General features: G+C 43.9%; 2 protein-coding genes across 2 annotated transcripts in view; both read right to left on the bottom strand.

Annotated features, from left to right (window-relative positions):
• Positions 1 to 8,100, bottom strand: part of LOC307232020 (microtubule-associated protein 1B-like) — a gene marked incomplete at both ends in the record, with an annotated part of 56,495 nt that extends 48,395 nt beyond the window's left edge. Inside the window, 2 exons of the mRNA XM_080002901.1 lie at positions 3,200 to 3,301; positions 7,833 to 8,100. Coding sequence (XP_079859027.1) covers positions 3,200 to 3,301; positions 7,833 to 8,100 — 370 coding nt within the window. The remainder of the gene's footprint in view (positions 1 to 3,199; positions 3,302 to 7,832) is intronic.
• Positions 8,101 to 13,852: 5,752 nt separating this feature from the next.
• scamp2 (secretory carrier membrane protein 2) lies at positions 13,853 to 26,901 on the bottom strand (the record flags this gene model as incomplete). Its single annotated transcript, XM_080001885.1, has 9 exons — positions 13,853 to 13,990; positions 16,402 to 16,519; positions 17,611 to 17,712; positions 18,139 to 18,298; positions 18,927 to 19,055; positions 20,888 to 20,999; positions 21,973 to 22,059; positions 22,265 to 22,342; positions 26,845 to 26,901. The coding sequence occupies 9 exons, from the start codon at positions 26,899 to 26,901 to the stop codon at positions 13,853 to 13,855; spliced, it is 981 nt and encodes a 326-aa protein (XP_079858011.1).
• Between the last annotated feature and the right edge of the window lie 979 nt (positions 26,902 to 27,880).

Below are 27,880 nucleotides of genomic sequence, written 5' to 3'. Positions count from 1 at the left end.
GCCGGAACAATTTCTGGTCCTGATCTCATGCTGCTCCCTCCACTTCGCCGCCACTCCGCTTTTGTACCGGTTCAGGCGACGAGTGCAGTCGTAGTTGACTTTCTAAGGAATGTAGTTAACAATAAAAAATATATATATTCTTACGTTGAGTTAATAATTGCATTTCGGGGGTTTTTGCCGTAATCATTTGGGGGGGAAAAAAGGGTATTAAATATTCCTCTAAAAGCAGTCGCTCAAAAAACCCAAAGTATTAAGGTTCATTTATATGGTAATAGGTGTTAAGTGCTTAGCGCTCCCAGTGAGTTCTTTTTAAATCCCAGCAGTTGAACACAAGCAATGAATGGATGCTCCAAATATTTGTTTCGGGCAGAGAAGAGAAGAGCGGTGACAGCCCGTCTCCCTGCGACGCTGTCCTTCGTGTCTATTCCTGTAGCTCAGCGATCCGGTTTCGTTTCCGCGGAAGTGCTGCTGATCGGTGGTGCAGTGGTGGTGCCTGGAGAAGTGGCTATACTCTTAATTTGTGCCCCGAAAAAAAGAATTTTATTTTAAGTGACGTGTATGACTACTCTTGCATATGTAGTTCACCCAAAAACGGGCCGAGTAGTATTTGAAAACTGCCGCTTAACTTCTGCTGCTTGACTTGAGGGAGCGAGGATCATTGTGGAATTAACATTCACCACAGAAGAGCAATTGATCAACACTGGCCCCTGGATTATAGGGCAAGACAACGACATCGTAATCCAGTGTTTATGTGCAGATCATCTCTTTCGTGGCTGTTTTTCAGGGAACACGTGCTCAGACTCTAAAGTCACTCTCTCATCATGTGGATGTTGCACGACACATCTGAGCGCATTTAGAAGCCCGCTGAAAAACAAGTAGGGTATACCCTGTACACCTGCGTGTACCCTGCACTACACCACTGCTATTGATGTACATCACACGGGGAAGAGAGATGAGACTGATCAATACCCGCCCATCGCTGAGTTCCAGCCCTGATCCCTCCAGCGTTCACTTCTCTACAAAACACTGGGACATTTTAATAAATAGACATGCTACAATTAAACACAACCTACTAGTAAAAGATTATTATTATTTATGATTATTTATGATTATGTATTTTTTTATTTTTTTATTTATTTTTTGATTATTTATTTATACATTATTCTCTGTTGGTGCTGAAAAAAAATATATATATATACAGAATATGCATATACATATAAAATATTCCCACACAATGAATCCATTCTAGGTGAAGGATGATTATGGATTTTTTTATTTTTGTTTTTACTTTTCTGCTCGCCCAGCGTCGACACACAGAAACCCATAACTCCACACAATCCCATCGCACCGACGCAAATGAAGAGGCCTCAAAGACGCCTGGAGGTCAGACAGTCCAAGGTCTGCGTTTGGCACCAGGGTATTTCTGTCATCTCCGTCAACAAAATATCAAAATGTTTAATCAGATGTCACATCAATATATGAGCGAGGGTTAAATATACGTTTGGAGGCGGAGGCAGTATTTCCCGGCGCTCTACTCCGAGAAGCAAATGCGTGTGTGTGTGTTTCACGCTGCAGAGAGTCGCTGAAGGAAATGATGCGTGGACGCGCGCCTCGCCCTCACAGTGATTCATTTTTTGTTTCGATTTTAATGCATGGACTGTATTCACTCACTTTCCAAAAAGATGCTTTGTCATTTCCGCCGACTTGTGCTGCTCCGGACGCACTGGTCGTGCAGCATTAACCTACACCCGAGCTGCTTGCTGCCCTCAGGGTGGTGTGTGTGTTTCTGTGTGTGTGTGTGTGTGTGTGTGTGTGTGTGTGTGTGTGTGTCTGTATTTGTGTCAGTCGGTGTGTGTGTGTGTGCATGTAATGCATGCAACCATTCATAAATTCATGGACAGTCAGTAAATATCCATCAAAATGTTCCCCCCGTCCATCAATCTGTAAAAACTGTCACTAAATGTTACTCAGAAGCGGCTCGCTCCCATCCACATGCTGTGCCTTAGGTTGGTTTAGACGCTCAAATGCGCCTGTCAATCAAACATTTCATCACAGGCACATCCAGATACCGGGACAGAACGAGTGTCAGTGCTTTAATAATGTGCTTTTTAATTGTGTCGGAAAGGCCTTTGGTCGGTGTGATGTCAGTAAAAAATAGTCACATCGGTCACACACCTTACCTGGCAGAGCCTGCTCTGCAACACACGCACACACACACACACACACACACACACACACACACACACACACACACACTCATGCAGGAGACAACATGAATGTCAACACACACTTCCACTCGGAAAGAGTCGCAGTACACTCTGTCCCTCCGCCAGAGCTGTAGCTGAACTCTTTATACCTTGATGAGGTGCAGTGGGACCAGAATTCCAAAACTGAATATCTTGCTCTATCGGTCTGTTTGCCGGTCTACTTCAAGCAAAATGTGCTTATTTTGTTTGTTTGTTTGTTTGTTTGTTTGTTTATTGGGTTGGAATTTGGCTAAACTCAGAATTCCACTAAAAATAAAGCTATACAACTGAATGATTGAATGACATGGGACGCAATGTATTATACACTGATTTGACTCTTTTAACCATACCTGTATCTAATAAAAAATAAAAAAAATAATAAAATAAAATAATATAAAATAAAATAAAATAAAATAAAAAATAAAAATAAAATAAATCATACCTGTATCTAAACTCATTTTAGTGTTGAATTCAGCCCAAACGTCAGTGTGTAGTTCTTTTTTTATGGCTGAATGAGAAACGGTAAGATTGTAAGATATTTGTACTTTACTTGAGTAGTTCAACTTTTGGGAACTTTTCAGTTTTAACTTTTTGCTCAGCTACATTTGTCTTTACAACCTGTACTTCATTTTTAAATTTGAGACAGCTGATAATAAGAGGAGCCATCAGGCTGAAAAACCCCTGGACCATCAACACTTTAAGCTTAACCCAATAGGGGGATAAAATATTATGGATGTCTTTGCAATGAAATATGACCAATATAATATCAGTTGAACTTTTATTATAACAAGCACTTTCACAATTGATGCTTGAGTCCATTTAATATCAAGAGCTTTATTACCGTCCGCTAAACGTACATTTGGAAGGCTTATCGTGAGTGACCGGAGCAGGTATTGGTTCACTCCCCACGTACTTCGCGGCGGTGACGCCAGAGGACAAAAGTGTGAACTGACCTCTGACCTCTGCGGAGAAGTGCGCAGAGTGCCGCGTTATGAACTGCAGCAGCTGCTGGTCCAGGTTGCAGGCGTCAGGGTCCACGTCCCAGGAGCGAATCCCTGGAGGGCAACCAAAGAGAAGAGCGGGCGGGCACCATCATTATCATAATTTCAACTGTGTAAGAGTTTAGTTTGCGCCGTGTATTTCCAGAAAAACAATGTGATGGTGAAATAGCTATGATATCTGGTAGTATCCACCTGTAAAATGTATAGAGATTGTTGTCATTTGCTCTATGTATAATTTGATAATTTAATGTATAATACCTCTCTAAGAGGTATTATACATTAAAAAATATACATATATACACTAAACTAGATTTAAAGTATAAAAATATGGACATTTGGAGAACTGTGAGATGTTTCATAGCTTCATATCTTTGGATTCAGACGTGGGCACTTGTGTATTTGAAACGTTTGTTTGGTATTTGGATGAACGATTCACCGTCAATGGAATAGATTCACTTCTGGAAACGATCCAAGTCAGCTCAGCGCCTGGTCAAGAAGGAGCAGTTTGCTGCGAAACGACTCCGGAACAACGCACGCACGAAAAGCCCTAAATACCCCCAGACGTGCCCCCAAGATCACATACAGAAGCAACACGGTGAGAGCTCCTCATATCACACACACGCATGCACGCACGCACGCACACACACACACACACACACACACAACCAAAACCACACCCACTCTCTTTCATTCGGACACAGGAATGGGCAACAATTGGGTTCCTCCATTTTATTGGCGTTTACATTTATTCACTGATCATCCAAAGTGACTTACACGAGAGACGAGAAGCGATCAAAGCAAACATCCACCGCCGGAGCAACCTCCCAATTTAACTCTTAACTCCACCTTAATTCCTCTATTCCACATGATACATGTATGAGGTGGCCGCAAGGAATCGGAATAAAATAGTGTCGTTGGTTTTTGTTTTTGCATGTCAGTGCAGCACGATAAGTGCTCGTGCTAGCGCATTATGTGAATTTAACAACTTGAAAAGTCCAGCTCAACAGAACCAGGGATAGCTAGTGGGATTAGATCAGGCATTCAGGTGTCCCTTAAAAATCTTGGGGTATTTCTTGAAGGGTGCGTGCGTCTCTGCAGTGCGACCGCCCCGCAGGCCGGCGCCATATTTAACACCCGCTCTCTCCCCGAATCCCCCCCTGACTCCCTCATGAAGCCACCGGCGGATGAGCGACTCCGTCAGAATCCGAAAAAACGGGGGCCAAAGGCGGGGCAGGAAGGGGAGCAACGGGGCGCCGGCGCCTCGCTACGGCTAAGGACCCGGGTCCCCCGGATTCATGATCCCGCCCCCACCCCCTGACGGGTAATTGGCCTCCTTTCAGCCTTTCTCCGCCGCCCCGCTCCTCGTGTCGCCCTCGCCTCGCCCTCGGGCCGAGGACGGCGCGTTCCGCCGGCTGAGGACTGCGCCCTCTTTCCCAGGAACGCTGAGTCGCCGCTCTTAATGGATCCACCGGCCCCCCCGAACGGCGCCGCGTCACGGCACCGCCCGTGAAATTGGAAACCGGGACAAGTGTTTTTTTTAAAGCGCCGCTCGTTGGAACTTCTCTGCTCGGACGGATTAAGTGTTCACATGGAACCCGCCTCTCAGATCCGTCTAATTTATTCTGCATCCCGAGTCCTAAGCCTTTTCCAGAGGCATCATATTTTAAATATTTCCAACAGTATCAAATGTTGTATTAGAAATGCTGTATACTGGATATACACATTGCATACCACTGGTATCAAAAACTGGCATTGTGCAAACCTCTTCAGATTTGGGTGAATATGCTGATCACCAACAAGCCCAGATGAAAACCCCTAAATGAGAAATCAGGAAATGTTTATTATGCAAATGTTACGGTCAATTTACCAGCCCATTACTGAGTAAATCACTCACTAAATCAGTGGTCCCCAACTCTAACGACCTGGGGGCCACTGGCCAGGCTGTCTTCTTCTAGGGCGTGTTCAACTTAAAGGGGAAAACTGGCCTGTTTTTTTTTTTGTTTTTGTTTTTTTTTTCAATTTCCTTGTAATCCTGTTAGAAATATCTCTCTTGTGCTCTATTTACATTTTTTTTAAAATTATTATCATTATGTTTTATATTTGGAAACAAAGTATATTTGTGTGGATTAATTGAGTGCACTGTGATTTGAAAATAATAATTTGCGGGCTGGATTAATCAATATATAATCACCGCGTAGCGGCCCACACTAAATTGTGTCGCGGGGCGGGATGTGGCCCCCGGGCCTGTAGTTTGAGGTCCCATGAACTAAATGTTTTAGTGTCGAAAACGTCGTATCATTTCCCGACCGCGCTCCGAAATGCGACCAAACAGGCCTCTCTGCCGCCTGCACAAACGAGCCAGAGCGGTTCCTGGACTCGGAGCATCGACCCGGAGGGCAGCGCGCCAGGATGACGTGTCTTCACGCCGTCAGAGGTGAGACAGGAGAGGGGGCCAAGGCTCACACCGCCCCTCCCGGTGTCACGGGTAATTTTCCGTGCCGCCGCCTCGGAAGACGAAAGCCCCCGCCCCAGATCCGGCGCTGTCAGCCCCAAAACCTGCCAGGACCGGGTGTCTTAACTCCCCGGCCCGGACATTTGTGGGAAGGACGATCTGTCCAAGATATCCCACGAGGCTCCATTTCTTTTTACTTTGTACAATAGTACAAGCTTGTTTCCTGCCGACACATGGCAGGTCACTCACTTTTGGGATGATTAAATAATATGACTATATGGAGATGATCACATTTGCTCATCATGCTTACAAATGCATATATAATGTAACAATGTCTTATTCATAGCGGTGGCAGCAATGTAGTCCTAATAAACGAGGGGATTTTAATTTTTAATGAGAGCAAAGCCCTGTGGCTGCCTGGTTAATCACAAGCATCAATCTCTTCCTGAAATAGTGCACTGAAATAATCATAATATGCTTCTCCACTTGCTGCTTTGCATAAGTAAATAAACACTCAGCAGACACACGGTGGGGGTATAAGGCTTTTACATGCAGGCGAAAATATGGTGATTTATTAGGTTCAACAAACTGCCAAGCAGCGCCCCAACCGCCAAATTGGTGTTGTTGTTTTTATTTTACCTATTTATTTTGGTTAAGGGGAATGTTCAGATAAACAGATCCAAAGCATAAGGAATTTATAAAAAGAAACAGTGATGAAATCATTTTGTATTCACACATGGAAGTATGTTTTATATCCTCCGTTGCTGACTTATTCATTTGAAAACGCCTCGCTGGTGGGGCGACGCGACGGGCCCCGGCTCCCGGGGCCGCAGGTTGCGTTGTGACGCAGAGGGCCGAGCAGTCCCGCTGCCCGCACCCCTCCCCGGGGGGGGGGGGAATATAAATATGGATACCGGCAGCCCGTGGGAGCGCAGGCCGACGGACCCAAGGAGCATGATGGGACTCTCCGCCTCATTAGGCACAGTCGAGACTCGCTGGCATCCTGGGCGCCGTCCTTCGCCAACCGAAAGTCCGTACGTCTGAAGCATGGCTGGCCCAAGGGCGAAAGGCGCACGCGTGGGCTTGTCGGCCGCGGCCTCTCTCGTCACCCGTATCTCACCACACCACACCGCGGCGGCAGGCAGCGGCAGGCAGTGTCCGGCGTCGCCCATAGCGACGGTGGTACAGCCAGCTCTACGGGGGGGCTGGCTGTACCACCGTCAGCCCGCGATGATGAAGCATTCTGGTAGATGCCAGGCGACCGCCTGGCATCTACCAGAATGCTTCATCATCGCGGGCTGACGGTGGTACAGCCCGCTATGATGATGCATTCTGGTAGATGCCAGCTGGTAGATGCCAGCTCTGGCAGATGCCAGCTCTGGTAGATGCCGGGCGGTTGCCGTGGCGACCGCCCGAACCGCCAGAATGCTTCATCATCCGCTCCCAAAGCCGCACAAGTCGAAGAGGCGAGGAGAAACGTGCGAGTGGCCAAATGGCTTCGTGCAGACAGAACGCCGGCTGCAAAACAAAACGGGTGACGTCAGGGCCAAGCCGGGGGGGGGGGGGGGGGGCAAGGGTCCCCATTCAAAGGCGACCGTCTCAACCGCTCTACTTGGTTGTTTGTTGGTGTCGTGGAGGGTCCCTGCGGGAGCGTCAAGGACTCACCGTGAGGGTGAACTGCTTTAAGATACAAAGGCGACCGTCTCAACCGTCTCAACCGCTTTACTTGGTTGTTTGTTGGTGTTGTGGAGGGTCCTTGCGGGAGCGTCAAGGACTCACCGTGAGGGTGAACTGCCTTAAGATACACCAGACAAAAATAGTGGAACACACACCTGCGTGCACACACACACACACACACACACACACACACACACACACAAGCATCCCTCCACACGCACACACTATTCAACACTTATCGTGCACGAAGAGAAGTTGTGTGTAAGTTACTCCTGCGGCTGGACGAGCGGATGCTGCAGTGCTGCAGAGAATCAGCTTTAATGCGCCACGGATTGAAAGCGGCGACGCTTCAGAGGAACAAACCCCTTATTCTAACGGCGCGCAATGACGTCGCAGCTCGAAGGAAACGAACCCCAGAAAAGGGAGCAAAAACGGGACTTCTGTCCGTCGTCTTACCCCGCTCCGTGTGGTCCCTGGCGGCGATCAGCTGGTGCTCGGTGGAGATCTCCCCGATCACCACCAGCATGGAGTACCGTCCCCGGTGGAAGGGCGCCCCGCGCAGCCGTCGCTCTCCGCGGTGCTGAAGCCGCGGCTCGGACCCGGACTGCGGCGGCGGCGGCGCGTCGCTCACGTCGTCCTCCTCCACCACAGCCAGAGCGCCTCGGACCGGCATCTCCATGGCAACAGTCCCTCGAGCGGACGCCGCGGTCGGTATCATCGCCATGACAACACCGCTGCGGGTGTGCGGGAGAAGGGACGGTCCGGGGGACGCGGGGCGGGGGTGCGGGGGCGCGGGGGTGGGTGGGGCGTGGGTGCTGCGGGGCTCCGGTTTTGGAGAGATTTTCCCGCGTTTGATTGGTCTCGAGCCTCGTGCGGCAAGGTGACGTCACACATCGAATGGTTGAGGAAATACCCCTCCACCCCTTTCTGATAGGGTTATAATAATAATAAGAACAATAATAACAATAACAATAATTATAATAATAATCATCACCATAATAATAATATTATTATTATTGTTATTATTTTTTTACATTATCCATAATAATCACAATAATAATCATTATCATCATCATGATCATCATCATCATCAGAATAATCATCCTCACAATAACAGGGCCTACTTATTGACCTGTATCTGGGATTGACTTCAGCATCTTTACTTTTTTTCCGGCTTCCCAAAGCCTTGGCTCTGAAGGAGGGAAACTAAAGCAACCACATAATTATTTCATGTAAAAAGGCAAAAATGTTGTATTATGTTTGTTGTATTGCTGATGATATACAGTATGAATTGAAGAATAATATTAGACAGACAGACAGACAGACAGACAGACAGACAGACAGACAGATAGATAGATAGATAGATAGATAGATAGATAGATAGATAGATAGATAGATAGATAGATAGATAGATAGATAGATAGATAGATAGATAGATAGACAGATAGACAGATAGATAGATAGATAGACAGATAGACAGATAGATAGATCAATCGATCCCAGGGGCCGGTTCAGCACCAGGCCTGTTCCCTATTTAGCATTAGATGTGTGAGCACTGAGCTCCACTTTGTGCAGTGGAGGTGGAGGATTGAATTTAAATCAAATGAACACTCAATTTCTCCGCAAGTCACATCTGGTGAGAGTTAAAAGCGCATTAAAGGAAAGGGCCGGGGCGCAGCAGAAAGAGACGGACCCTGTGCAGCTGGGTCTTAAAAAACGGCCTTTTCACCGTGAGACGTTGTTGAACTTCCGTGCTCCGGCCAGTTAACCTTGAGCCCACAGGACATTGGAGCCCGGAAGGGAAGGGCGGCTCAGCACCGGCCGCCTGCATCACGCTGAGGGCGTTGATCTGGTCCTGACGAGGGATTGTCACAATTCCTCCATTCCTCCCACTTTGAACCACCGGTCAGACCGTTACGCACATTCACGCTGACCCGTTTCAGCCCAGGTCTCATTGGGTGGAGGACGCGGGACGGGAGACTCTGCGTTTCAGGGTTGGTGTTGTTTTGAAATCTTTTCCACAAATTATTCAAAGCTAATAGCTCAAGACAAATAATAACCGAACACCTTTCGCTGGGGAATGGCTGTCACCCGCCAACGTCTAAATCAATGACCCAAAAGTGAGCATGATATTTATTTATGTTTTCATGGCGTCCGCTTATTTTGATTAGACACGTTTGCTTGCTTTTGTTTATCGTCGCAATTTGATTCCATGAATATAAAGCACTCGGAGTGGTGTGTTGCGGTGTTATACCGCAGGCGCTTTACATGATGTGGTCTTATGTGTGGAAATAAACAAAGCAAAAGAAGAGGAAAAAATGAAAGGTGTTATACCAACATGTATATTTATATATATTAAGACCTTTCACTGCATATATGTATGAATGTATATGTATGTGACAAATAAACCTCTTGAATCGACAAATATTGTTTATTATTAGTATTAGCCCTATCTAAGAAATACATGGCCAACATGTTAAAGTGCTCATCTAGATCTGCCTGTAATTGTCCAGTATCCTTGGTGTGTTTCTGGCGAGTGCGTTTGTAAGTGTGAAGCCCTGTTAAGGGTGTGTGTGTGTGTGTGTGTGTGTGTGTGTGTGTGTGTGTGTGTGTGTGTGTGTGTGTGTGTGTGTGTGTGTGTGTGTGTGTGTGTGTGTGTGTGTTCACTGCAGTGTGAAGGTCCCACTCAAGCCTCTGCAGCTCGAGCTGGGTTCACTCACACAGTCCAGTGAGTCAGCACTTCGCCCCCACCGGACCGCAGCCACAGCGCCCCCTGGTGGTCGTTCCAAAACGCTGCGCACGCTGCGAAGTCACCCAACCGTCCGACAACACCCCGTGGGACTGAGGTCACTGACAGCGTCCAAAATTATCCCTGGTACGGGTTCATGGTGCCTGCTGGAATTAACTCTGTGATGGAGAGCATAAAATGTAAATATTACATTATATATTCTCGACTTTGTATTGTAATAATGTTGACCATCCACTGTTTTCCATGTCCATATTATTGCATATAATTGATATACTGTATTTCTGTGCAATGTGCATATATTATATGCACATTGCATGGACATTTATCAATTATATTTGTACCCAGCCAGAGCCAATACTAGAAACTAGTAGAAAATAGTAGATAATAGGCCCACTATCCACGTAGGCCCTGCCATAGCCATGTATCCTCTGCATAGAACACATTTAGTACATTACGTATATTTTGTTTCTGTACCACGATGCACTTAACCCTTACCATCTCAAATTCCTTATATATGAAAATGGAGGTGCCCGTACTTGTACAAATAAATCCATTCTAGTGTCAATAATTCCATACTCAAATGGCAATTTCCCGCTCAGCTCAGACCAATTATATTCCACTAAAAGACAATTCTTAACGATGTGAACGGTGTGGGGAAAAAAGAAACTGCTGTTAGGACCGAAGACACTTGGTGACTCCAATTACTTCTGTCCCCCCCCCCTAAAAAAAACCAGCAAGTTATTTAAAGTACATTAAACCTATTAGTCATGTTGCCTAGAATTTCAGCGAAACAGAAACCCCCAAAACGCACCAGACAATTCATATACACACAAGGAGAGAAAGACAAGACGCATGCCTCTCCACGTCGCAGGAAGGACGTCCTTCTAATCGATTGACCTATTGATTGCAGGTTGCAATTTTGCGATAGTAAAGCAAGTGAGTAGATGGACATTTTTATAGGGATTTAACACAGAATCAATGATTCATCTCTGTGCTCTTCCTTTTCCCCCCTCCATCTTTGAGTTCATTAGATGGCAACACTGTCTTCCCTGGCTTCATTACTCCTGAAGGATAGTTGGACAAGATACCGAGGCTATTTGTTCGTAGAGAGCACTTCAGCTGCCCGGCCTTGCACACAACCCAGCGGCACATGACATGACGGTGGAAAAAAATACTTTTATTTGAAAGTTCGAGGAGATATGAATATAAACAAATAACGGTTATCCCTCCTCAACAGTTTGTTGTGGAGAAAACCCAAATTTATAAAAACATAAGCAAGCCTGACATTTTTCAGATTATAAAATGGAAGAGACTTGGGGCAGGACACAAAACTACCAAACAATTGTTTTATTATCCATCTTTTATCGAGAGCAGACGTTGCAACTTGTTTGATATCTGGATGTTTATATTAGCGCATGCTCGCTCTTTTTAAGGATTTCAACACAACCATAAAAAGGTACTGGAGAGTTTCAGTTTCCATGTAAAGCAAAGCATTTTTTTTTATTAAGCGCTATATTCAAATTTGAAATGTACAAAAGGCACTGAATTCTCTTCTCCAAATAGAATACACGGATGTGGGAATAAAACTTAAAAAAAAAAAAAAGGAAAAAAAAAAAAAGGAACGTGGATGTGATCAAACTTGATGTTAAAACATTCATCGGTAATTACAACATAGTTGTATCTTTGAGGGAACATTTCCTTTTCCAGTACTGACATTTATTTTTTTATTGCGAGACATTTTTAAAACTTAATACATTACACGAATGACTGTATGTTTTCAACTGTAAGCAATCAAATAGAAAATATACATTAATGCACAAAGAACTCACTGCCTAGTCTCCTGTGGGCAGGGGGAAAATAAACTGTACATAAATGAAATATAGTAGGTAATCCCCAATTTAAAATGCTATACTTTAGAAATCGAAGCTCAAATATTTCAGCACTGGTGGTGATTGATGATGATGATGATGATGATGATGATGATATCAGGAAAGAGGTTACGAGGCCCAGTGCCAAATCAGAAGCATTCGAAATGCATCTCCTGCTCATTCCCCACTTCAGGTACAACATGGATATGCTGCCCAGCTAGAAATGCGTCCACATCGGCGTCTCTCCGCTTAGTGGTTAATCAACAGAACCGCTCGTGGATTGATGGATAGATTGCAGCAGTCCGCTGTCACAGCAAATAGTTTGAAGTTGCAACTCTTAACCCATTCTTCATAATTCATCCATTCAGTTTAAACCGGGCGCCGCTCAGCCAGACGTTTGGTCAAATGCTAATCTGCAGCATTTGACCAAACGTCTGGCTGAGCGGCGTATGCTCTCGAATTAAAAACCAAAAGTTGAGCAAAATCTGTATTCTATGATCACGGCGCCTCAAGTGATTTTAAACGCGGCGGTTTCCCCCCCTGGTTTGATCTTCCTCCCCACCGACCGCTTCCGTCGGTTCGGCAGAAGACAGAGGGGGGTGGAGGGGAAAAGATCCGAGGTCAGAGCGCTCACCAACACCTTCTCTCAAAGCAGCCACCTCTGTACGTTTTTACTCCGAACCTCGCTTCCAGGCACAGTTTAAGGCACGGCTCTTTAAAACATGACCGGTGGAAAGAGGTGAATGAATGTCAAACGGGGAACCGTCCAAACCACGGTTTTGACATTGTGTAAAATGTAGTTACAGTTCATTCACGACTTCCAGTATGAAAATCCAAACGTCTCATTCTTAATAGTCTGATGAACACCTTCCATATGCTACACTAGCCAGTCATCCTGTCCCACTAAGGGCTCTGCTCTCTCTCTCTCTCTGTGTTAATCAATATGGAGACAACAAATGGACGTAAGCAACAGTGAAGACACAGGATAGGAGACTGTTAAGCCCAAAAAACAGAAAAGCTTCATTACCATCTTCATATTACAGAATCAACAGTCCATGGAGAATGAGGCAGTTCCCCAGAGAGAGCGAGTGAGAGAGACGCGCGCGCGCACGCGCACACACACACACACACACACACACACACACACACACACACACACACACACACACACACACACACACACACACACACACACACACACACACACCCTTGAGAAAAGTGCAGAATAGACCCAAGTTTACGAGCGTCAAAAAACAAAAAAACAACAAAAAAAAAAGTGCACAGAGAAAACACAAAGCCACAGCACGACAAAATAGCGATCAGTCAAACTTCATTCATGGCTTCTACCCCTAAATGCACTCCCTGGGAGACTTTGCCCCCGATCGCCTCTCGAAATCTGATTTGCGCCCTGACTTCACCAGGGCCAAGAGAGTGACGCCGCCACCGCCGGGGGCCCCGACGGGAGATACACAGAACCCGGGCACAGGAATGTGGGAAGGAGAAAGTCGTCAATGGCGCGGGTGGAAGCGAAGGCGCCTTGCGGCCGAGCCCAGCTCAAGGTCTTTCACACTACGCGTTGGCTTATTACCTCACGCAAGTTCAGCCACTAGGTCCAAAAAAAAAAAAGAAAAAAAAGAAAACTGAAATTCCCCGTGAGCACTGAACTCAACAGAAAGGGAATAAATAAAAGGGTGGTGCAGGAAAAAGAGGCCACCGCCTGAGATCCAGACGGGTGGGTACATGACAAAACCTTTTAAGCCAAAGAAAGCATGGATACTTTGTTGTCATCGGGACCTGGTAATCTACAGACCTTGATCCAAACTGACCTACACCGGCCCACCCCCACCGGCCCCCCACCCTTAGTTGGCTCCCTGGAAGGCTCCCCGGGCAGCGGACGAGGCGGCGGACTGGAAGGTCTTGTTGGTGACGACGCCCTGGGAGAACTCCTGCTTTGCCTTCTGGAAACTGGCCCCCGTGCGCCGGTACTGGCCGTGCACCTGGACACACACACACACACACACACACACACACACACACACACACACACACACACACACACACACACACACACACACACACACACACACACACACACACACACACACACACACACAGGGTTTTTAATGTAGCTCCGGGTGCAGGTGATGGCGATGACAAAATGGAGACTTTTTTTTTTCTGTCCCCTGAGCGAGATCACCATTCCTTCAGTAGTGTCCCGAAAAGGAAAATGACTAAACTTGTTCTTTGGTCCTGAAATGAAGAGTTGTGCTGAAATCTATGGATTTTGGGATGCTGTCCCTGTTTGCTTATTCAAAGTATATTAATATTACACGTGTGGCGTGTCCAAACTGCACCAAATTGGACACTGCACGTCCTTGGGTCTCCAGCGATACACCCTCCAAGTGCGAAGTCGATCGGGTGAACGGTTGTCGAGATCATCATGGACATACATACAACAGACGGACGGACAGACAGACGGAGATTCCGAGAATTATAGATAGAATTTAAGTAAATCTATATCTGACCTGTTCGTCTTAAAGTCATCTTAAATTGTTAAGTACTATGCAATAAAACCTGAAAACATAAAAAATGTGAAATACGAGTTGTTGTTTGAAAACCGATGATCCGGCCGAAGATGGCGGTGCGACCAGTTCGCTTTGCGTCCTCTCGAGAGCAAATCGGTGCAAATATGTGTCTTAATTTATGTAGTCTGCCGTCCAAACGTGTTCTGTGTTGCACCGAGGTTCTTTGAGAAACGTTATCTCATTGCACTGTGTATATGGCTTTTTACATGTAGTCATTTAGCAGACGCTTTTATCCAAAGCGACTTTTCTACAATTATTCAAACACCGATGGACGCAGCCATCAGGAGCAATTAGGCTGTAGTGTCTTGCTCAAGGACACAAGCTAGCAGGAGGAGCCTAGGATCGAACCTTTAGATTACTAGATGACCAGCTGTACCTCCTGAGCTACCGTTCCCCCATGTGGCTGAAATAACAATAAACCCTTTGGAATCTTGAAAAACTATAAAATAAAATGAAATAAAATAAAAATCTGTACTAATGCTGCTTGTTCCCAGAGAAGTTTTTAGTGACTGGTGTACAGTGGTTTCATACTGTGGCAGATGGGTGGGGGGCGTGGTTAAGCCCTGGTTGCAGCGCGGACTTCTTCACGCGGCACAACCCCATCGGCGCTGATTGTCCCGAGTTGGCTGGGAGAGGTTTTTTTTTAATGTGTTGTTTGTCTTGCAGTGAGAGGCGCGTGGTGCGGACCAGACCGCGGAACGGACGCCGACGCTGATAATCAACCTGATTTCTGTTTTATGTTCCCGTTTGGCCAACGATCGGTTTTGTTAAAATAAAACCCCCGCCGTGTCGGCATCTCACCCAGTCCCTAATTCCGTCTCCGTTGTGCAGGCCAAATGAGAGGCCATGCTGGACATGGGGACGACAGATGAGTCTTCAAGTGACTACCGAGGTGAGTGCAGTGACAAATTTTAACACGTCAATTTTCACAACACTGGATGCATCAAGGGCTACTGGCAGATTCCCTTGTCTCCAGAGTCCAAGGAAAAAAGGCCTTCTCCACCCTGCAGGGTTGGTAGCAGTTTGTTACGCTTCCGTTCGGGTTGTTCAGAAATCGGCCCCAGCCAGAGACTCAAGGACCGGGTGCTCGAGTGAGGCGGGCGGGGCTCATAGCAAACCCAAAGAAGTGTGCGGTTGGGCGGAGGAGGGAGGTACGGTATCTGGGGTCCCACCTGGGGCGAGGGCTGGTCCGACCCCAGATTGATAAAACCACGGCTGTCGTGACCAGTCCGAGGCCCGAGACAAAGAAAGAGGTAAAGCAGTTCTTGGGGCTGGCAGACTACTATAGAGGGTTCGTACACGATTTTCCGGACCTGACCGGCCCTTTGTCTAATTTAACTGGAAAGGGTGCGTCAGATCCGATCAGTGGATGGAGGCGCGGCAGTAGGTGTTTGAGAAAGTAAAATCAGCTCTCTGTGGTCTGCAGGTGCGGCCATACCGACTAAGACTGATCAGCGGCCAGAGTTTTCTTATGTGTTGTTTGTCTTGCGGTGAGAGGCGCGTGGTGCAGGAGGCAAGAGCCTGCGGACCAGATCGCAGAACGGACACCGACGATCGATCTAATTTCTGTTTAATGTTCCCGTTTGGCCAGCGAGGCCTTTTTGCTAGAATAAAAACCACGCTCTGTTGGCACCTCGCTGCCAGGAAGTCTCCGTCTCCCTCCCTGAACCCGTGTCTGTGGACAGAGCCTTCCACGCATACATATGACAAAATGTATTTGAAAGTTGCTGTGGACAACTCGTCTGCTGAATGACGTGATGTAATGTCAATAATTGAATTAATTAAAGGAGGGAAAACTAAAAATATAAAATAAAAAAACTCACCATCTTGAGCAGAATGATCGACAGCACGGCACAGACGGTGAAGAAGCTGGCAACCACTAACATAATGATGGCCACCGCCTTGTTTGTGCCGAGGAGAGAGAAGGCAGAGATCCAACCACTGGATGGGGAGCAGTGTGAGAGGGTCAGGTAAAATTCTGCTACAGGATCAAGCATACCTGTGTAAAACATATCAAGTAGCCAAAACAAACCACCCAACATCCATTCAACAGTACAGTACACACGGTATGTGACTTCAAGTTGGCTTGAGTTGTGCTTCATCACAACTACAAGGCGAGGGAGAGACAGTTTCCATAGGTTTCCAGAGGGTTGAGACGATCCAATTGAATCCCTCTAGACATCCCTGTATTGTCCTCTAAAGCTTTTTGGGATAATTAATTACAATATACTGTAGATTTCATTTGACCTGCTGGTGATGACGTACATTTAGAGAAGTTCAGCTAGTCTAATGCTGCTCCCAAAATTGTCATCATAGAGTTTGTACTGCACACACATAACACCGAGGCGCAGGGCATTCTGAAGTCCATGTTAACGCCACGATCCGCTGCGGTAAAATGCTAAATAATAATCATGTTTTGAGCCATTGAACTCTTAACTTTATATTTCAACCAGTTTTAACCAGCTTCTTTATTCTGTACAGTCGGTGATTGTATTGTATGTATTTTAAGCGATTGGGGCGACTCAAGATAAGCTTTTATTTTATTAATCACAATTCAGTACAGTACCTCACCTAAATATTGAAGAAAACACCATCAGTTAGAGTGGGGGTTTATTCAAAATCCCATTTGAATAAAATAATAATAATCAAACTGGGGTTAATAACATTGAATTAATTGATGGACCTAAACTCTAGATTTTCATAAAACAGGCTCAAATATTTCAGACTTTCTATTATGACAAATTGACCATCACTTCTTACCATCACTAATAATCACACACACACACACACACACACACACACACACACACACACACACACACACACACACACACACACACACACACACACACACACACACACACACACACACACACACACACACACACACACACACACACACGTCCATATTTCCTCATTAAACAATTTGACATTAGGGAGACAATAACCAACAAAATCCTCCACTGGTCAACCGTTGATTTAGTTTCCCCAGGTTTAAAAGGTCAGTTTATAATATAATCGATCGGACCAACCTGTTGCCCCACAAGGGGATGCCGATGGACTGAATGATGAAGATCACAACTTGGCAGAAAAACACGAAGAAGAACATGAAGAAACTGAAGGAGCTGTCAGTCCTGCAAGAGAACAGAGAGGACCACAGTGAGCGAGTTAAGGGCTTCAGACGGAAATATGACACTGTCATTCTTTATCAATGCAAAACCACTGTGGACTACATTTCTTACATTTTGTATTGATGTTCCACAAAGTTTATTGTTGAATACTTTCTTTTTTCCAGTATGTAAATTAAAAAAAAGTAATCTATTTTTCAAAGGTTTTCAGATATCAGTTTACTTAAATGATGATGTATGGATTTGAGTTTTAACTTAAATCACAGCAATCGCTTCAAGGGAGTGCAGACATGTTTTTTTTTTTATGGCAGTCACTAAAAGAAATACACACAAAAAAACAACTGTTGCAAATGAACTCCATTTGCCACTAAAAAGACCCTTAAAAGATCAACATTTCAAGAATACTCAGGTGGGAGTGGAGGGCGTACTCACTTGAAGGCCTTGTAGACGGGTCGGTACCAGCAGAGGAAGGAGCAGGGGGCGAAGAGGATTAGCCAGAGGATGGACAGGCCAAAGTCCACGCCAGCAGCGGTGTGTGCGATGAAGTAAGCCAAGCAGGCCAGCAGGTTGAGGAACAGAGTCACACAGTGCACTGTGTTTGGGAAGAACGAGGAGAAGCACGGACATAAATGATGCTGGTACCACTGACGCCAATGACCTGGCGGTTACATCAGGTTATCCAGAATGCTCCGTTCAGACAGTAGAGGATTGACGCAAGAGTCAATGTTGAGACTATTTACTAAAGGGTCCTCAATGTAAATAAAAAAAGGCAAAGGAAAAGAGTGTTAAAAGGCTGCTTTAAAAAAAAAAATAAAAAATAAAAAAAAAAGAACTTTATGAATAAATAATCCAGATGCCCCTGGGGAGTCTCCATCTTATGGGACTTGTTTTTTTTTTTTTTGGTCTGTATCGATTTAACTTTCTATTTGCTAGCGCTGTTTAGTACTTGTTCTCAACACATTTTGACAGTGTATGTTGTGTGTAGTATCCCTAGATTGCCTCAAGGCGGCGGTGTTCACACAGATCAACGCAGCGTTCAAAAGCAGCCAAGCATCACCTAAACAAGCACACATGCCCTGTTGCACCCAGGGCTGGGTGGAGAAAAATAATATCTGTTGGTACTGGATGTATTGGATGTTATCATTAAGTTCAAAATATGAATGGAAGTTTAAAAACGTTTAAATGTACTTTGACATTAGAAATTGAGCGTGGGCGCTTACACATCCACAGGTAGTAGATCATCCGGCAGACCCGACGGTGCTCAATGGGGATTTCCTCTGAGAAGTCCTGGTAGAAGCACGGTTTGATGGGAAACATCTTTGGGAGCGGGGGCCAGTTGTTCTGTCTGCCTGTTTATTCAAAGACATCCACTGGTTACAGATGCAACATTCGCTAATTGTGGAGATGAAAAAAAGAACGGTTTCACACGAGGAGAGCGTTTCATAATAGCATGTTACTGATGAGGACTGTGCAGAATTCAGATATAAGAACTCCGCCCCATTGAATTCATGAGCTGGAGTTTGAAATGAACTGGGATGGAAAGACAGGACAAGCACGTCAATTCATTGTGACGTGAAGAAATTTGGAAAATCGCGCAACACAATCATTTTATAAAATCTTAGATATTTTTCTGCCAAACAACACTTTTTTTTTTTTTTTTTTTTAAAGTGCATGTAAACCTGCTAAAATAGGTATTGACGCCTTCCAGATTGCCATGAAAAATGCTGTTTATTTTCTGGTTTGACGTCACGGACGCGCAGGAAAAAGGGCGTGTCATGGTTCCAGTGTGATTAGGGGGAAAAAAATATATTAAAAACAGTAGAGGAGACAGCAACTTAAACAAACAACATAAAACTGTAAAACTTGGTAAAAAAATAAAATAAATAAACGGCTCATAACCCAGCGGGACTCGGTTCCCTTCGTTCCTATAAAAGAGCCGTTCAAAAGAATCTGATGTTTTGTATATTTGTACTGGATCTCTGAAGGAGCGGTGTTCACACCATGCATGGGGGAGGCGGGGAGCAGGGACGCTCCTCCGGTTGGGAGAACGGCTTGGGGCGGTGCTGGCGCTGTGGTCCCCACTCTTAAAACATCACACAGTCCCGCATGCAGGAAATAAGTGAGTAACACCTGATTTGGATTTTGGATTTCTAAATGGGATATGAAATGATTGAATGACACGCTGAAATTCCTGTCTATTCCTGGAACTTCAACGCACGTCACATTGCGCAGGTAAAGGGGCCAAAATGATTGTGTCGACCCGGGTGTCCTGTTGACATCAGAGCCGATCAGAGCTGGAGCCGATAAAAACCTAATGTCTAATGTCCTGAAACTCGGGCGTTACCTTTCCCACTAATGACAAATACTGGATGTCAGCTGGTGTTACCTGGTTTTTGGCGCAGTGGGAAAAGGGGTATAAGTATGAACTTGCATTCCTTTTTGAATTTCACTTCTACGTCCTTGAATTCGAATTCAACTGGAATTCATGAAGATTTCTCATTTCGACTCTGAACGACCCAAAGCCCTGTTCCTGACATCATCTTCCTGGTATCTGAGGGAGGGAATGTCTGATTACAAGAGGTTCCTGGCATAGAAGAACGCCTCCCTTTGCTTTACTTTGTGCCACTTTTTTCACTTTGTGTCCTACTCCTCTTTCGTTTCATTCGGGATTTCCAAAGTTCTTCTGTCTAATGTGTCCATTTGGTGGTCATGGACATTTTGTCGCAGTAGAATGTGTTTGACCCTTGTGCCATTCTCCTGTAATGTGGCTGACCCAGGAATCAATTTATTTCATTTATTTTACGACAACACTGAATCTAAGAGGAATTAAAAATACGAAATAAGAATAAAAGAAAGAATATTTTAAAATAAATGTGAAGCATTTTCCAAAAAACAAAACAAAAAAAAAAACGAAAAAAAAAAAAACAACAGCTGAAGTTTATTGTCCATTGTGTCGATGATTGATTGAAGGGAACGCACATGAGCTCACAATAAAAGGACAAGTGACCTCACAGCCAGTCATGTGATGCTTCAGAAACCCAGACCCCAAAATCATCTTCCTGGATTCCAAGTTTCCCAATCTCGAGGAGTTGAGATAAGATTAGATGAATGGAGTGGGGGGGGGGGGGGGGGTAACAGAGATTAAGGAGGGGAGGCAGGGAGGAAGCGGATCCCATGTGACCTGTGGTGGTGTTGCTCTGCAGCTCCTGCTCCCTGCGTTCCAGCTCGGCAGCTTTCCTCTCCAGCTCCTCCTGCTGCTTCAGCAGGTTGACCTGCGCTGCAGCCGCCACCGCCTGCGTTGGCACCAAGGAATCACAGACAGAGGCTTTACTCCAGAGGTTCACTGACTTGTTAATAAGCCGGGACCCACATATGAACAATATATTTTTTTAATTAACTAACTAACTAACTAATTGATTAATTAATTAAATTGATAGCTAGATAGATAGCTAGATAGATAGATAGATAGATAGATAGATAGATAGATAGATAGATAGATAGACAAACAAACAAATAAAATAACTGCTTTATACAACAATTACAAGTGACAACCTGGGTTAGTTTCAAGGTCTATCTGTACATACTAACTTACTGCACATAAATATGTGGTTGGGGCGTTTATATGCTTTGTTGCATTACATTAGAGACCGAAAAGCATTGATACAACAGAGTATGTGGCGTTAATTTCAATACTCAAATAAGTGCAGTGACCAAAACTACAAAACAAAATGGTTGTATAGTGTTAAAGCTAAGCAGAGATGAGAAAAAATTAAATAAAACTAAAAATTAAGCTTTGATCTGATGTCCGGCTAAGCACAAAAAAACAACAACCCCCATTCAATTCATAAATATTCATGAGGCCACCGGAGGTAAAGGAGACTCATCTGAATATTGGGTAAACTGAGTAGGCTGAGCGTCTGCACACACACACAACATCCTCAAGTAACACTTGTTAGCCCGTTGCCAATGGAGATGATACTATGGAGGTGTAGGGGAAGCTTATCTCTCAGTCATATTTAAGTAATTAGCTTAGCCATGCTTGTGCTGCTTATCATAGAGTAGAGGTTATTGGTTTTCAAGAAAATTTGGGTATAAATCATACAAACATGTAATCCTGTTAATCAATTTACCGAATGAAATGTATGCATTCAAAAAAATCGTAATATTAAATTTATATTTAATTCCATATTATATGATATTTAATTGAATGTTTCATTAATAGGAGGCGTGCCGAGCTTGAGCACCCAGCAGTGTCACATCACCCACCTGAGGGTTGGGCTCTGAGGAGGGCTGGAGCACGGCCGGCTGGTAGGGAGACGTGGTGGCCGGGGTGGTTTGGGAAGCCAGGCTGTCCTGTAAAAAAGAAATGATAATAATAATAATAATAATAATAATAATAATAATAATAATTATTATTATTATTATTATTATATCAACGTTAGCAACATCAAGTTGAAGATTGAAAAATACATGGGATGGATAAAACAAGACCAGGAAAGCGGTTAATCCTTACAAATCTCAACAGATAAATGATAAGGAATCGATAGATTTGACCTACTGAGGGGTGGGCAGGGAAGGGGTTAAACTGGTCGACCGGCTCTATGGCAGAGTTGGTAACTTGTGTTACTGAAGGATCCTGGAAAACAATACAGCACGACAGGTCAGTTAAAAAAAATCACTGAGAGCTGATCAACTATAGCTCAGTATCTAATGGTTTGAAATAAACAACTGTCTCATTCCCCCTTCTCAATGAAAGGGAAGTATCAACGTTATCTCGGGCTGCTTCACTGTACTGTTCTGGGCCTGAAATCATGAGCTGGACCTCTGCTCTCACGCAGGCTTCCAATTTTTGTGGTTTGGATTGTTTTCAGTGAGCGCAGCATTTATACCAAGTGCAATCATCTATTATCCATCATAATTTGTTGAAAAGAAAACGGGGTATTAATTTAATTGTGATGATATTTCCAGCTTCCAGTTATATCCTTGTTGGCTACTAGATCTGAAGTGCAGAAATACCCTGCAATTGGGGAAAAAATAAAATAAATAAATAATAATAATAATTAAAAAAAAATAATATATATATATATATATATATATATATATATAAATATTCTGTTAATGCCTTCAAACTGAATCTATTCTATTCCTGGGTAATATATGTACTCCAGTGGTTGGAAGTCAAGGTGCACGCAGACACTTTGTAACATGGGAATCCAACCTACACCGGCCTCTTCCAGCAACGCTACCTATACAAGATGGGGAAGAGAAATAGCCTGTTTTTTTTGTGGGATTTTTTATTTTTATTTTTCCCAATAGAGCAAATTGGTTAAGACACACTGCAAACTACAATAACTTTGAGACTTTGTTGCAATAACCTACAGGATGGTGAAGATCAATCATTAGCCAAAGATAATCCACTTCCTCGCAGGAGATGGGCTTGGAGTGTCTGTAAACATTAAATGACTCTGGTGGTTTCACTCTCTTTAATGTGTGACAATAAAGGTGATGCCAGGAGTGTTGTGGAGCATAAATAAGTGACTGTAAGCCCTGTCTCACAAGCGAGGTGGAAAGCCAAGTTCTCCTGGACCCTGTTTGGAGTTGATAAGGAAGCGGACCACATTTATTAGATGAAACGTAAAAGGTAGTACTGTATTTGAACTCAGGCAAATTTATGAGGACATTGTGGGTCATAGGTTTTGTAAGTACATGGATGTTAAAGGTTTTACAGACATTAGTACATAGCTTGGACTTTCATGGACTCTTCCATCTACAGTTCCAGTTCTAATGTGAAGTGGAGGGGTTATAGAAAACCATGAGAAGGATAGGTTTTTTTTGTTTGAAGTTGAAGGAAAATGTTTATTTTGGTTGATTTTTTTAAAGAAACTTCAAATGAAATGTATTTCTATAAGAAACGTATTTTTTTTTTACATATTTGCCATAAGTAAGGAATCGTCTTAAATCTTCCATAAGTAAGGAATCTTCTTGAAAAAAAAAAAAAAAAAGGATTGTGACCAGAAACGCTCATGATAAGCCGATGCGTCACGAATCCTTGTCATGTGACAAACCGTAACGTCACTGTCTGAATCTGCTCTGGACACACCTGTTAACCTTCTCATTGAGTGGAAATGTTTGTCTCCGCCTCACGTGCTGAATAGAATGGCAACAGACGGCTATGTAGGAATACTCTTATAAATGATTAAGCCATTTTTTTTTGCCCCATGTTGCTTTACAACAATGTACGATTCTCCAACATGTGTTGGAGAATCGCGATAATCATTTGAGGAATTGTGCCTTGTATATCACTGTATCTGTTTATATTAAAATGTATACAAATTCCAGGTTAAAGAATCCACTGAGGTTTCTCACATTAACAATACGGTGATGTATTGGTAAAGGTAAAAAAGTACTATGCAAGACCATTACCTTCATTTTTAAATAAAACTCTTGTATATTTCAAACCTGGTCATTATCTTGAGAAATCTAAGGTCATATCTTCCCACGTCCTGTAATTCAGACTACAAATTGTGTCCCATAACATGACATTGTCTTAAATTCATCACAATACGTTAGCAATTAATCATGATAAACAACAATGATTAATTATTGCCCTAATGAACACTGCCACCTAACCACAGGATCTTATTTCACAAGATACCATTAAATCTGATTTTACAAGTTGGACACCAGAGATCCGAACTGATCCCACACGGCCGTCCTTATCATTATAACCCGATGGTAAAAACCGACTCCGGGTAGGCTTGACTCGAAATACTGACCCAGACAGCCCTTGGACCAGGAAAAGAGATTGACTCAGGTAACCAGTAATTGCCAAGGTGTGGAGAGCACCTATGACAATACAGCTGTATATTGCAGTTAAATAGACCTCTGGACCCAAATCCTCTGTAGCGCAATCTCACGCTCAAAAGCGTCTGTTAAATGACGTATGTAAAGTAATGTAATGTAATGTAATGACATCTCAGGGCACTGTATTGTTCCGGAGGTGGCCTACGTCGCAGTCTACTCTACATGACATTTTCTAGCCGCTGGGAAACTATTTATTCAGCCACTTCTCCACCCCATAGGGAAACAGCATTCCCAATACGTTAAAGACCGTTATGTATTTGAGGTGTCTGCATAACAAGGGTAAAAGAGCCACATAGCCAAAAAGAACTACATGAACACAAGGGACAATCTAAAATTAGGGTCAAAGACGATATTGTGTCTCTGACACCCCCAACCCCCGGAATAGACTGGGAAAGATGGAGAAAGGAAGAGTTGTACCTAGATTTCCCTTTTTCACGTGAGTCTGGCCTGTTGCCTCTTTAAAATTCTACCAGGGTGTCGAAATCATGTGGCCAAAGAGATAGAAAATATTTAACCACACTTTGAACAAATAAACATCTCATTCATTCATCCAGTGCAAACCCTGGCAGTGGCCTTTATGGCCCATGGCTCCATGAAAGACTCACTTAAAGAAAGAAAAAAATGAAGGCCCCTCTTGTATGATGCTAAACTACACAGATCTCATGGTTATAATCGGTTAAGCAGTGATATTGGCTCTAACGTAAGTTGTAAGGCAAGTTAATTCAATGTCTCTCATCTGAATATGCAACATAACCTCGTAGCCTATAGTGAATGGTCTTGGCACATGTGGTTATGGTCAAAGCCGACAGAAGGCTTTGTCAACTCCTTCAGTTTTATATTCTGTGGCTGGGTGACAGTGTAATCACTGCTAATACATTCTTTAAAATGGTGTGACCACTTTGAATATGTCTATCTTGGCTCAACTTGGAACATACCCCAAGTAAATAAGAAAAAAAATGCAAGGAGAAAAAAACAATCCTCTGCGGATGCATTACATCCTGAAAGCGACAACCATTCCTAATTTTCTTCATCATTGCACAGCTGCTTTTCTCTCTTACTTCCCCTGTGTCACAAGACATAGCCCATGTCTATAAATATATTTTTCTGAAATCATACCAAAATAATCAAATATACACAAGGGTTTGACAATGATATGGCCAACACACCACACTAAGATATTTTTTCATATTTTAATGGTATCCAATGGATATTCTGTATTTGATGGCATTCAAATTTTAAAATACAAATGACACCGTCCTCTTCGATTGTCATTCTATTTCGATTGTCTCTTCTTTATGATACTGCTGATGCACGGCATTCCTACATTTATGTTATGGAAAAAACGAACAAATAATGACTGGTATTGTGCATAGTACAAGCACTTTGTACTTTTACATTTAAGCACATTTTGCAAGGAGGTATATTCAGTCTAAGAGACTTTTACCCAACTACAGTTCAAAGCAAATAATAATAATGTAATTAATCTAACTAAATATCTATACGTTTTACTCTAGATTTCTCACTCCTCATCAATGATTACTTAGGTGCATATACTAATAATACGACACAATCTATAGTATGTATTATGTAAATTGTAATCAGGACATGCATAACAAGTACGTCCACTTCTTTATCTACATTCAACTGCAACGCTTGTTTGTTTTACTTGGGTATAAATGGCAGCGTGGTGCTTTCCCTTTCACTACAGAGTCGTTTTGTGCCAGGATGTTCTTCCGTTTAACAGGCCTGAGTAGTTACTCCACCGCTGAGCGTTTGAAAACAAGTCTTCACTCTGACGGACGACAGATAAACACGCAGATTCGAGAGGGATGGAATATGTTTCCACAGTGTGGACGCAAAGAATTGTCCTTTTTTGGAGAGCAAATCACAAAACACGGGGCGCAAACGCGCCCGTGACGCCGGACAACCGTGTCGGCAATGTCGATTCGATCCCCAAAATGACAAGGACTCGCACGGTACGTTGTGTAAATCGAATCCACGACGTGACCATTTTATTAACGCCAACTCGCTCCGTGCTAGCCGCGTCGCAGCTCCCCCCAAGACGGAGCGGGTCCGGCGGTCCCGCCCTCCGTCCCCGAAAGCGGCTCGCTCAGTGGGCGGAGGCCTCGTCGATCACGCCACGTCGAAACCAAACGTCCGAGAAGAAAAAAAAGTGGAAACGTCGCCGAGTTCCACCCAACGAGTCGCCCGCAGCCTCGGCGTAAGGCTCGACCGACCGGGCGAACTTTCCGAAGGAAAAAAAGCAGCACTTACATGGAACGGGTTATCGTTCGCCGGCTCCGCGAACGGGTTGCTGTCGTACCCCGACATCTTGGGACGCGTTCTCGGGCCCGCTTGTGTGTGTGTGTGTGTGTAAATATCTGCGTTTTCCTTTGAACGGGAAGACGCGAATCACTCCTGCGCTGCCGCGGACGCCTCTCCGCTCGACTTCCGCGAACCAACTTTACCGCGCGTGCGCAAACCGCGACCGCCGCGTCAGAACTGACTGAACGTCGGCGTCGACGTCCCGCGCGCCGCCCGTGGGGGGGCGGGGTGACGGTCCCCAAGACGCTCGTGTTCAATTCACGGCGTTTATAATTGATTACTTACTTACCCATTGTTTGTTGTTCGTTAGATCTTATATCGTCATTCACTGTCGGATTTATTAATATTATTCCTTATTATCATATTCAGGAATGCCCCCCCCCCCTCGGGTTTTCCTGAATGTACATGTTTTGTTTGTTTGCGTTACGTGTCCCCCTCCGCTCGTATTGATTCAAGATTCAAGATTTTTATTTTTATTTGTCACATACATATACATCCTTTCATACATATATGCAGTGAAATGTAATGCAACGCACCCGGTGATAGCACACAATATGTCCTAGGAAAAAAATAAAATAAAAGTAGAAAATTCCTTTCTAATAGACCGACTAACTGACTCCTAAAACGTAATACAGTAAGTTGAATACTTATAGAATAAGATTAACATATATAGAATAAAATACAATCAAAATAAATTGGGATAGAAACAAATAGGTTTATAGGTAGGTTTATAAATCACTGGATTAAGATAGATAGATAGATAGATAGATAGATAGATAGATAGATAGATGGTGCATGCGTATTATAGCTTATTTTATCAGGATCTTTATTTTGGATTAGACATTTGAAACGCAAATAAACATATATTTAAGAAAGACGATTAAATATAGGTAAACCCATCCTGCCGGGTGAAAAAAAAAAAAAAAGATATCACACAACTCATAAATCACGTCTATGGAGGAGTAAACAGTTGTTCAGTTTATCT

This window comes from Zeus faber (genome assembly GCF_960531495.2).
Source record: "Zeus faber genome assembly, chromosome: 6".
Lineage (NCBI taxonomy): Eukaryota > Metazoa > Chordata > Actinopteri > Zeiformes > Zeidae > Zeus > Zeus faber.
Note: the sequence above shows the minus strand (reverse complement) of the source record. Positions and strands in the feature narration are given on the sequence as shown.